This window comes from Leptonychotes weddellii, chromosome 10 (genome assembly GCF_054177405.1).
Source record: "Leptonychotes weddellii isolate Sample4059 chromosome 10, ASM5417740v2, whole genome shotgun sequence".
Classification (NCBI taxonomy): Eukaryota; Metazoa; Chordata; class Mammalia; order Carnivora; family Phocidae; genus Leptonychotes; species Leptonychotes weddellii.
Window position 1 is genome coordinate 64,017,292 of NC_138378.1, and position 12,800 is coordinate 64,030,091.

A 12,800-nucleotide genomic window follows, 5' to 3' on the forward strand; every position below is an offset into this window, starting at 1 on the left:
TTTTAGTGTCCTGTTTGTTTAGTTTATGTGGCAACCTTGTATTATAGTGTAGTGTAGTTCTACTCTTTAGACAAGAATTAGACTTCTTGTAGCTATAGTGCCAAACAGCAGGAGCTTGGTGTTTGTTGAAATGTCATTATTCATGAGTAGCAGTAGTTCAAGCTCCTTGAGGACAGAGACCATGTTTATTGTTCTCACCCAGTGCTTGAAACAATATAGACATTGAATCAGTGTGTGTTGATTGAAAGTGAGGAAAAAAAAAAAAGACAGTGAGAAAAAAAACACTAGGCATTTTGGTGAACCAACCTAATACTTAATATTTCTTATAATATTCTAATTGGTCTCTGTCTAATTACTGCCAGAAGTTAAAGTGCATTTTGCTAATCAGTCAGTACAACCTTTGGCAAGAAAGCTGGAAATGCTTCCTGAAACTTCCTCCTTCCCACAAAAAGGCCTGAAGATTCCTGGCTTACAACATGCAAGCATTGAAGGACCAATAGCAGTAAGTAAAAAACATTACTTTTTAAGAACTATGAACAAAATGACAAAGTACTGGGAACAAACAATGTAAACAGGCATACACTTGGCTTTTGTTATTACAAATTTTGAGTTGAATCAGCCAGTGGTTATCTGTGCCGCTTATTATGTGGACTTGAATTTAAATAGTTCCTTCTCTTTTTTGACTCAGAATTTATCAACACTTGGAACAGAAGAGCTCCGACAACGCGAGCGCTACCTCAAGCAGAAGAGAGATAAATTGATGTCCATGAGAAAGGATATGAGGACTAAGCAGATACAGAATTCCGAGCAGAAAGGAAAACCTGCTGGGGAGGTGGAGGTATGGCTAGCTTTAGTGTGTCAAACTTTGCAAATCTAGAGGTGGAATTGTCAAAATCCGAATGTGTGCAAGACAGCCTTGATAATGAATGTCGCTTGTAGATGCAGTCCTATTAACCTCCCTGTTAGTGTAGCACCTGTTTTTTCTAGGCAGTGAGGTGGTTATGATACGAAGATTATGAGGTTGAAATGATAGCGGTCTCATTATACATTTTTTTCTTTACTTGCCCTGCTCTGAGTGCTTAAGGGTCAGCAGTCTATTTTACCTAAGCCCTTTGAGATATTTTATCCACAAAGCAGCAACAGTACCCTTGCCACCACCTCCAAGAGGCTTTCTTCTCTAAGAAGAGATTTTTGCAAAGAAGAGATTTAGGGAGCCCAGTCCACATGTGGCTTTTTACATTTTTATTTACTGAAAATGCTCTTTGAGGCAGTATGTTGGGAATTTTAGACAAATGAACCCATCTTACACTATAGCCAATTTTTTTCCTGTTTTTTTTTTTGTTTTGTTTTTTGTTTTTTTAAGGAAATGACAGAGAAACAAGAAATGACAGCAGAGGAGAAGCAAACATTACTAAAGAGGAGATTGCTTGCAGAGAAACTTAAAGAAGAAGTTATTAATAAGTAATTTTAAAAACAATTTAGCAAAACAGAAGTTCAAATTTTCTTAAAAATAAATTATTTAATCCTTAAACTGAGCCTGTTAGTTTCAAATACTTGTGTTTGTAAATGCAAATATAAGCTCATTCTTAATACTTTATTAAACTTTTGAGGTAAAGGGTGGTGGGGAAGACAGCTACTTGGGCTGAGAAAGGGTATAGAAACGCGATCGTGCATTTATTCATTCCAACTTGGTTACTATTGTTTATGCTAAGCACTGTGCTAGGTACCAAGGATACAGTTGTCAACTAGATCATCAGGGTCCCTGCCTTCATGGGGCTAGCGAAGAAGGCCCGAAGAGCCAAGTGTACAGGGGGAAAAATGCAGTATTATCAGCAGGGCTGGCCAAGCCTTCTTGAGAAAGCCATACTTAAGCTGATTGGAAGGCTAGTTGCAGGGAGAAATGGGAAGGACCAACTCAGGTCCTACCACAGGAAAGGCAGCTAGTGAGGAGTGGGCAGTATGGTGTGTATACACAGAATCAGGGCAGAAGGCTGGCTATGAAATTGGGAGATAGGCGGGGTACTGATTTGCAGGGCCCTGTAGGAAATGGGAGGATTTTAAATTTTATTATGGCAGTAGGAACTCACTGCAAAGTTTTAAAGCAGGGAAGTTACATTATCAAAACGTTCAGCTAAAAAAAAAAAATGTGTGGCTGCTATATGGAGATGGGGTGAGTTAGAGTTGTTGTGGGTATACCAAGTATAAGGAAATCCAACCAGAAGACGTTATCCTGGGCAGAAGCAAACAGCAGTTGGAAAATGGATGAGGGATGTTAAAAATACTCAATTACTCTTTCTAGAAAGGCTACCATTAAAAAAGATAAAGGGAACAGTCAACTCCTGAGGGGAATGCAGCCATGGGTGTAGGCCTTTTTTATGTGAAATGGTCCTGGATGGTTTTCTGTGGTTGTTTGCTTACAGATCAGGAGAAAAGATCCCATGTCCAGAACCAGAATAGTAGGAGAGACCCTTCTTTCAGAAAACTTCCTGTATTTTGTCTTCCAGCAAGCACCCCTTTTCTAGTTACACGTTGCTCCTGAGGTTTAATTTATAATTCCATTTTATCTCTCTAAATCTACAGTTACAAACTTTTAAAAAAAGGGATACCAAAATTTGTTTAGCTCCAGTCTTCAACCTGCAGAGAAAAACCATCATTACTTTACATTTGTTACATTTTCATCACTTAGATGGACAAGAGGAAAAACTAGTGATTAAAACACAGAAATCTGTTTCATGTAACTTTTTATTAAAAATAGTTTTTATAGTGGATACATGTTTACAGATATAATTTTAAGAGAACCTCAGGCATACAAATGTGGGCTCTGGCTTGGTTCACTGAGTGATGATAGAGATATAAAAATCCTGATCTGCCTGAGGGTAGTCATTAAGACAGCAGCTAACATGTGGAAACTTAATAGTTATTCTTTCAAGGGATATTTTAAGCCCTGTTTTTATATCATTGTGGGTGAGCATATGTACCATGAAAACTGTTATCCTGTAAGTCAACAAAACACTCACATTTCTGCAGTAAGAAAGGTTCCTAGATGATGATGATTTAAATGTTTGACTCCTGGCAATTCTTCAGAAAGGAAAATTAAACTCTTCATAAGGTATAAAGATAATACTTCCTACTGGAACTTTAAAATTACTTAATCAGGAAGAGTCAAGAGTAAATAGGGAAATGCTTTAGGCCTGGGCTTCTTAGATGACAAGAAGAAATTAAGAGCTAAGAAGAGTGAAAGGGGCTTCACAGACTTGCTTGAAAAAAACTGTATTCAGATGGTAACTTTACTGATCTTAGTTTAAATTAGGGTATCCTGAGGCACTTGCCTTATAAAGTGGGAGGTCTTTTTCATTATATGTACTTTTAATCAAAGAGGTGAGACTAGCCCCATGCTGTGATGTTTTGGTGTTGAGACTTCATTTGCCCAAGGCACACCTTCTGTAAGTACAATCAGTAATTCTTAAAGTGCAGTCAACCTTCGTTTGCTTATTATTACTTCATTCAGACTGGTGTAGGACTTAGTGGTTTATAATAAATATCTATGGATAATTTATTGGCTTTTAAAAGATACTATAAAATGGAACAAATCTCAAAATGGAGATAACTTATATTTACAACAAACCAAACAAAAGCAACAATCATAGAATTACAGGGTCACATTTTAATTCCTGAATTTTACAGTTCAGCATTAATATCACCACATGTATACAAATGGTGTAAAACAAGTACAGTGGTATTTTTAATACAAAATAAACATCTGTTTTATGGAAAAACTATACTTCATATCTACACAGACAGCCCATCTTTTCCAAACAATAGCCAAAATTAAAATTAACTACAAAATCTCCAAAACAGGGGAAACTGCTTCAGTTTAAGCTATTCCAGGAAAAATGGACCCATAACACATTACAAGGGTGATCTGAAGACTGTAGCTGGGATTCCTGTTTTTAGTTTTTTTTTTTTTCCCAATGCATTAAATTGTAGTTTGGAGGATGTTTTTCTCACTTCAGCATGATCTCAGATCACAGATGAGCAAACAAACATTAAAAATATTTACAGTTAACTTGCTGTTCTAAAAATAAAACCTCTTAACTGTTTGCCTCAACTTATTTTAAATTCATTTACGTACATGGAATGTGCTTTTACTCTTTAAAAAAAGCAGCTTTCATATTACACCCTTGTTTGTTTATGGGAAAACTTCATGTGCTGCATACTGACTTTGATACTGAAGTAACTTCTTGGATCAAAATGGCCTCTAGATATTAAATGCCACTTAATTCAGCACTAGTCTTTGTATGTGAGTCTTTATAAATTATACTTTAAAACTTGCTTGCAGCTCTAGAGAGAGAGACAACTTTATGAACAAAGCAGAAAGTGACTTCAAAGTATCTTGCATAAAAGATTGTACGTACTACTGGGAGACACCTGGAAACATTCCGTTCAATCCACTCCCAAGTTTCTAGAGAAAATCATTTCAAAATACTCATGTACTGATTCTTGGCATCAGTTATCTCTAAGAGTGCTGTAAAGTTATATTAACAAGACTGTCCATTTTGAATCCAGCTTGTTTGTTTTCATCAAAATACATACTGAAAATTTCTGGTGTAGAAAACTCAACATGTACTGTAACACAGAGTGTACTTCCCTCTAACTACCTATAAGGCTGAATTTCTGTTAAATCTTCAAAAAATGGTCCCAAAAGCATAACTTCATTTTTACGATAGTTAAATTTGGTTTTCATAAAAAATTTTTTTAAAAAGAGGCAACTGATTAAAAGAACAACATGGCCAGCACCATTATACAAGTAATGTTATTGGGTTTGTAACTAAAGTTTTGTAATTGTTTCTAGATCAGATACCCCCCTGGAGCAACCCTGCATTTAATATTGTTTTATCAACCTTGTTCCCTCCCCCAAGCCATCCCCAAACCTGAGAGTCTCCTCATGAAGAAGCTATCTCCCAGGTTCTGGTTACTAACTTTTTTTTTTTTTTTTTTTTGACAGCCTGAAAGGCAAACCCCTTAATTACTAGCAAGCAGTCAAGTTCCTGGGAAGCCTGGTTTTTTACAGAACTAAACTCTCCTAGCTGATATACTGAGTATCTTTTGCTACTCCTTGTATATTTATAAGTTCAAGTGAGAAAGCTTTCTGATTCAGATTTTCAGCTCATTGAACAGTTGCAGCATTTTAGTAAGACCACGCGTTGAGGGTCCTCACTAAATATTTTATGAGCCAAGACGAGGTCTTTTCCTGGGAGCTGTTTCTTCTTCTTCGTCTTCCTCTTCATCATCTGGATAATCCACTAAACCCACCAAACTTCCCTATTGAAGAAGAATAAGAATTTTTTAACATATGTAACTTCAGGGGAAAAAAAACTTACTAGTATCAATAGTCACTTTTAAAGACATCACAAATAACTTTTCTAAACTATCTAATCATATTTATCTCAGATACATTTGAATTTGATAAAGGAACTGCTTGAAAATTATGAACACTTGGTACCATTGGTGGCACTCTAAGTTACCTTCAACTTTTCTATTCAGCTCTTGGATTTTTAACAATACCTCACAATTTAATTCAATTCAGCAAAATTTCACTGTGGAAAAATGTATCTCCAAACAGCAGGACTCAAAAATCATCATGACACGGGGAGCTGGAAGGACTGTGGAAATGAACTAGTTCATTTCTCTATGTTTAAACTAGAAAGAGTAGTCAGTCAGCGACAAGAAGCCTCCTTTTGTCTCCATACTTCATGTATGTATTTCATTACTAAGTGCATACCATTGTTTTCATTATGCTTTTGATAATAATAAACAAATGAAATACTTCCTAAAACTAACAACTAAAAAATTTAGGGCTACCTCTCTAACTAAAAGGAAAGTAAGGATGAGGTAATTCAGGTGTTCGGCCCTTTATGAGTCATGGACCCCTTTAAAAACCTATTAAGGCTCTGGATACTACCCAGGAAATTAAATGTCCTCAGGTTTGCACTCATTTTGAATCCGTCCCATAAGTCATAAGTTTATACATATGACCCCACAGGTTAAGAGCACTACTGTAAACACTGGATTTAGTTCAAACCCTTCAGACCTCAAGGGGAAAAACAAATACAACTGAAATAACTCATATTTCAAAGTTAAGTAGCTTCATATCTAAAGAATCCAGACATCTGGCAGTAACACTTGGCCAATATATAACTGAACCACTGTAATATCAACAAAGGCCACTGAGCAACTAGAAACCATTATCAGAAAGTCTGGGAATTAAATCAAACTTATTTATACCACATATACTTATGGGAGAATCCTGCTTTCTCAGCTTAATACAAATCTTAAGTTTGGTAAGAGGCAGTATGGCTAAATTGGTAAGAATGTACTGATTGTAGTCTGCCTAACTTCAAATTGCAATGCCACAATTTTTAAGTGTATGACTGTGGGCTAGTGATTTAGTATCTCTATGCCTCATTTTCCTTATCTTAAAATTAGTATAATAGTACTTAGATCTCAGTGAACTATTTTGAAAATAAAATGAAAAGAAAACATAAAAAGCACCTGGCACAGTCCTTGGTATGTAGTTAGTGTTCAATAATTGCTATTAACTGCTACTACAATATCATCCTTATTCATTTGGTTTCTAAGCCAAACAAGTTAGATGGGAGGAGACAGAAGATGTAATTACCTTCTAAAAAGGCACCAGTCTGATATTCACAAAGATGACAAATTATCAAGGAAAGTTTTAATCATGTTTAGGATTACAAATTATATATCATAATGTACAAACATTTCATTTTCCAATCAGTAACATTTAAAATGCCTTTTTACTTAAGATTAATAAATATTCTATCTGAAACACACAGCTACATAATTTATTATCAATTTTATCTCTATTATCTATACATATATGCCATAAACTATATGTTAAAACAATCATTTTTATTGAAAATAAAAATATAAAATGTGAAATATTTGAAAAGGCCTGTAATCCAGAGATGCACTCCGTAAAGAGTCTGACAGATTCAAGACTTAATATACAAACATAAACATACTTGTTTTAAAATAAATATCAGATTGCAATTAGACCACTTATGCCAATTACCCTTGAGAAAAGTTTCCAATACGAAGGAAGGGATGAAAACGAATGATAACAATAACAAACACCTATGAATACACAATGACATTTTTTCTGAATCAAACAAACCAATGAACAAATTATGTTAGGAAACTATTAATATAATTAATCATATTAAAAAAATGTAAGAAGAGAGAATTCAAGAATTATCCTCTACTCAAAAAATAAAGGACAGAGGCGCCTGCATGGCTCAGTCAGTTAAGCATCTGCCTTCAGCTCAGGTCATGATCCCAGGGTCCTGGGATCGAGTCCTGCGTTGGGTTCCCTGCTCGGTGAGGAGTCTGCTTCTCTCTCTCTCTCTCTCCCTCTACCCTTCCACCCCTGCTTGTTCTCTCTCAAATAAATAAATAAAATCATGAAAAAAAAAAAAGGACAGATCTTCCATAAACATGATTAATAAAATTTTTAAAAATCATCAGCAAGTGATGGTTTTTATATCTTCTAATTTTTATAGCTTTAATTTCTTTATCTCACCTAACGACATTGGCTACGACCCCAGAACAATGGTTAAATAATAGCAATCATAGTGGTATCCTACCTTGTTCCCAACTTTGGTGGGAATGCTTCTAATATGTCCATAAGTATTAAGCTAGCTTTTGGTACTGGCCATATATACCATGTTAAGGAACTATCCACATATTTCCATTTTGCTGAGTAAATTCAATAACTAATCAAAACTGTAAATGCATATTCTATATAGAAATACACATGTATATGAAATATTTTGTGTAGAAAGTCACATACAATTGCTTTAACTACACAAAGCTGGAAACAACATTAAAATGCATCAAGAGTGTTAGTTATAAATTAAAGTGTATCATACTTTGGAATCCTATGGAGAAGTTCTTTTATGTTCTAATATGGAAAGCTCACCCAGGTAAGTTTGTTAAGTGAAAAAGCAAGATTCAGTGTTCGCTTCTGTTAATCTGTGGCAAAAGAAGTGCTTGTTTTAGCACCCACTGATGGTTTCTGATTACGATTTTGTAAGTATTTTTCTTTCCTTTTTTGGGTAAGTATACTTCTGTTAAGGAAAATGTGGTTTTTATAGCTCTATAAGTTAAAAAAAAAAAAAAATCTTTGTAATTTCATTAGTAGCTAATGTCTCACCAGCCTTGAAAAACTATCAAGTTTGCCAAGAATGCAATTTTTAAAAGCATATTAGAGCTTTAGAAGCCTTGCCAAGGAAAACAGACAAGTTCACACCTGATCTGTTTAAGAACCAATCAATTGGACTGTGGCACTCAACAGATAGTAAATTTCAAACTTTTGTCATAATCTAGAGTGATGAGCAATTTATTTTCCAAGAGCAATCACTGTTTTCTCCTTGTCCCCGCAAAAAGATGTAGTACAAGTGTATTCAGTAATCTGCTGTTAGTGTCAAGAAGGGTGAAAAATGTGTTAGTGCTTGAACCTGCTTTTGTTGTCCTAAGTAAAAAATTATCTGAAAGGATAATGAATTAAGAACTATAAGAAATAACCCAGAAAATAGAACAAGAGTAAAAAAAAAAAAAAAAAAAGAGTAACAGGAGAGAAAAATTATGAAAATTATAAGATCAATACAGAGGGCCCAACATCTGAACAATAAGTTACAGCGAAATAATATAAAATGTTTCCAGACTGAAGGACATGACTGTTCAGCTGCTCCCAAGAAAATAAAAACGCACACACAAAGAATCAGAAATAAGAATGTCTTTGGATTTCTTGGCAACAATAACTTTTAAAAGTTAAGTTTTAAAAGAAAATGATTTCCGATTTGGTTCTACATTCAGTTAAACTGGCAGTCAAGTAGGATGGAATCAACACAGTTTCATAGAGGCAGGGGCTCAAATTTTACCTCTCCTGGGATTCTTTTCTCAGAAAGCAATTATTAGAGGATGTGCACCAAAATGGGAGGGAAAATCAAGAAAGAGTATAGAGACATAAGACCCAGAAGCAATACAAGAAAAAGAGAGGCAAAAGAAGTATTAGGATAATGGCCTCGGCAACCTCAAGACAAGAGCTGTGAAGCAAGTCTAGAGAGCAACGGATCTAGGTCGGAACCAGACTGGAGACGTCAAGAGAATGCGGAAACTAAGCTGAATGGCACTGCAAGAATTAGTGAAAGGCACCTAACTATTGCAACAAATGAAAAAATGGTGGCAATTATTTACTCTAAAAAGAGAAAAGTTATTAAGAAACATATAGTATAGAAAAAAAGACCAAGAAAAAAGTTGTGAATAAAGAATATTTATATTGTCACTATAGCTATAAAATTATCAAAGGTTATTTTAAACAAAAATTGTGATACATAGAGAAATAAGGGTGAGGATGTGGTAAGGAGTGTTCACATGTTAAATTCTTATCTACCATAACAAGAATAAATTAGGTCTAAACTTGATAGAACAATATGAAGTATTAACATATTATTTAGAAACGGAAGAAACAGGTACAAGAAGAGTTCTAACTATCTCTGTGGAGAAGAAAAAAGGACTGATTTTTCTCAACATTTTAATACTATTTTGACTTTTGAAAGTAAGCGCATGTATTGCTTTAAAAAAAGAAAAGCTAGTATATATTGAGAAGGTGCAAATAGTGTTCTAAGTTCTTTACATTTATTACATGATTTAATATTTATAAGCCTATAGAGTAGGTGCTATTTTATCCTTATTTAAAATGAAAAAAATAAGGTCCTGAGAGATATAATAACTTACTCAAAGTCAAATAGCCTAGGAAGAGGCAGAGCCAAGATCTGAACCTGAACAATTTAACTTCACAGCAAATATTCTTAATAGACTGCCACAAATATTATACCAAATTCTCCTATCAAGAAGTGAAAATTAATAGGGCGCCTGGGTGGCTCAGTTGGTTAAGCGACTGCCTTCGGCTCAGGTCATGATCCTGGAGTCCCTGGATCGAGTCCCGCATCGGGCTCTCTGCTCGGCAGGGAGTCTGCTTCTCCCTCTGACCCTCCCCCTCTCATGCTCTCTCTCTCTCTCTCATTCTCTCTCTCAAATAAATAAATAAAATCTTTAAAAAAAAAAAAAAGAAGTGAAAATTAATTTTAAAATTTCTAATTAAAAAAGTTTCAAAAGCAGTAGAATCTCACTGAAAATGCTACTTCTGTGATCTTTAGTCAAGAGCCTACCTCAATACAATACTGAATAAAGACTACATTTTTGTAAAACAATAAACTCAAATTGTATTATGTGTTCAAACCAAGAAGCATCCCTTCAGATTAGGTTTTCTACTACTATGGCATTTCTGTCCTCTTGTCCTTCTACCCTTACATTAACAGTTGTCTTAGATTTATGCCTTTTTATTTTAAGCCACTCCTTTTTGGGGAAAAGGATGGTTACATATAATAACAATATAAATGGAAGAAAAAAGTTTTATATAAAATTTAAACTTGTTTAGGGGTGCCTGGGCGGCTCAGTCAGTTAAGTGTCTGCCTTTGGCTTAGGTCATGATCCCAGAGTCCTGGGATGAAGCCCTGTGTTGGGCTCCCTGCTCAGTGGGGAGCTTCTCCCTCTTCCTCTGCACCTCTCCCCACCTGCTCGTGTTCTCTCTCAAAATCTTTAAAAAAAAATAAAATTTAAACTTGTTTATATAAAAAAGTAACCAAATGGAAAATACATTTGCTATGCAAATGACCAAAAGGCTAATATCCTTATAACTAAAGATTCATTCATACTAAGAAAAATGTAACCCAATTTTAAAAAGGCAAGACTATGAAAAGACAACTTGCAGAAGAATTATTGAATACAAATTCAAAAGGCTAATATTCAACCTTGCTACTAACAAGGACACACAACTGGGAATGAGATCTATACTGTCTCCACTACTTAATGGGCAAGGATTAAAAATAATTATAACAGCACTGGCAAAGCTGCAGTGAGCCAAGCACACTCATACAATGCTTATGGTAATGTAAACTGGTAGAAACTTCCTGGAGGTATTTGACAATATGTATGAAAATATTCTTCTACTCATCAATTCAAAAAGGTAACTTAAAATGCAACACCACCAGTAGTCCTACTATCAATGAAACATCGGAATCAACGTATGTGCTCCAAAATATTACTGGGTAGGTTACTTACAAATACTATGATACAGCTAAATAAAATGAAATTCTGTAGTCATCAACAGTGTTTTAGTAACACAGAAAAATTCTTTTTAACAAATAAAAGCAGGATACAAAACTGTGTTTATACAAAGACCTCAATTAGATGTCAGATAAACCCATACACCTAAAGAATCAATCAAATGTTATTAGCAGTCATGTTCTCTGATGACAATGTGTACAACTTTCTTCTTTGAAATTATTATCCAAATTTTCTTTAGCAAACATGAAATAATTTTAAAGATGGAAAAAGCAAAGTTCGTGTATAGAATAATGTCACATACCTTGGTGGCTGCTACTGATGTGGCCAAGTTTGTAGTTTTGGAAGAGGATCCATTAGAACTTGCTGGTGGTGTCTGAGCCACTACAGATTTACTGTTTGTTCCATTAGCAGCACTGGCAGAGTGGGAGAAGGTAAATTTGAAGCCACTAGATGATGTCCTTTTGGGAAGGTTTTCCTTGTCTTCACTTTCTTTTGCTAAAGTGAAAGTAAAATTTTTAATCTTTTTCAGTAAATATTCCTAAAAGCAAAGCAAGTGAAAATAACACTGCCTTTGCTTCGTAAGAGCTAAGAGTAGAGCATGATGTGTACAGTGGTTAAGTCTTTAATTAGCTGGAATCTTAGACACCTCAGGATTAGAAAAGATCTTAAGAATCATATACCAAAATCAGTCATCCTACACCAGAATTCTACACTGTTGTTACCTAGGGCGTGTCAAGGATTCATTACCTGTCTGACTCTTCCACTGTCCCTCTGCAGCTTCCCTTCACTGAACTGAACCTATACTTCTATAGTCCTTGATAGACCTGATAATCTCTCCCATAAGTTAGTATTTCAAATGCCTAAAGACAATGACATGATCATGTCTATCAGTCTCTTACTTCCTGAATATTCCAGGTTCCTTTATCTGTTTCTCTTATGACTTAGGTATCTACTATCCTTTCATATCTGGTTGCTACTTTTTTGTATATGATTCTTAAGTGGATGCAGTACTTCAAGTACGGCCTCACTGCCCCTTTTTACAGGGCAGTGCCTGTAATGAATAAAGGTAGAAGAATTAGGCTACCAAAAGTTACCTATTCCTTAGAGGACATTTTGATGGGCTATTTGCTCTGCCAGGCTGACGTAAATAAAACTTCAAGCATTAACAAGTACATAATGAGTGAGGCTAGGAACAAAAGTTGCAGGAAAAATGTAATAAATCAATGAAACACTACCTAAGGAGAAATACTTTTAGAACATCTCATTCAAAATCACAAATGCTTTTGCCTTTCAAAATGTAAATTTTTGGTAAACATTTATATGATATATGCAGGACAGTACTCCAATAATGGTGGTTTTTCAGGCCATAGAATTAAAGTGATTAATTCTTTTGAAAGATAAGATCTCAGTTTTTAAACAAGTTAAACATATTTGAAAGATGGGAAATGTTACTTCTCTTGATAGTGTATCTTTATGAAATTTTTATAATGATTTTAAAATTTCAAAGAGCAAGGGTACTTCTTTGAGCTTAGTTTCCTCACAGCTATAAAAGGCAGAGTGCTCTGGAAAGTTTCTATGGATCTATATGG

At 34.9% G+C, this 12,800-nt stretch overlaps 2 protein-coding genes across 3 annotated transcripts in view; one reads left to right on the top strand and one right to left on the bottom strand.

Annotated features, from left to right (window-relative positions):
* The window catches only part of CFAP36 (cilia and flagella associated protein 36), a 29,352-nt gene extending 27,817 nt beyond the window's left edge, over positions 1 to 1,535 (top strand). Inside the window, exons 8-10 of the mRNA XM_081833563.1 lie at positions 363 to 502; positions 689 to 838; positions 1,364 to 1,535. Coding sequence (XP_081689689.1) covers positions 363 to 502; positions 689 to 838; positions 1,364 to 1,465 — 392 coding nt within the window. The 3' untranslated portion in view covers positions 1,466 to 1,535. The remainder of the gene's footprint in view (positions 1 to 362; positions 503 to 688; positions 839 to 1,363) is intronic.
* A 2,109-nt stretch (positions 1,536 to 3,644) lies between these two features.
* Positions 3,645 to 12,800, bottom strand: part of PPP4R3B (protein phosphatase 4 regulatory subunit 3B) — a 63,630-nt gene continuing 54,474 nt past the window's right edge. For both annotated transcript variants that reach the window (XM_006736100.3, XM_006736099.3), the window contains exons 15-16: positions 11,513 to 11,706; positions 3,645 to 5,322 (exon numbers count right to left, since the gene is read on the bottom strand). In XM_006736100.3, coding sequence (XP_006736163.2) covers positions 5,227 to 5,322; positions 11,513 to 11,706 — 290 coding nt within the window. In that variant the 3' untranslated portion in view covers positions 3,645 to 5,226. The remainder of the gene's footprint in view (positions 5,323 to 11,512; positions 11,707 to 12,800) is intronic.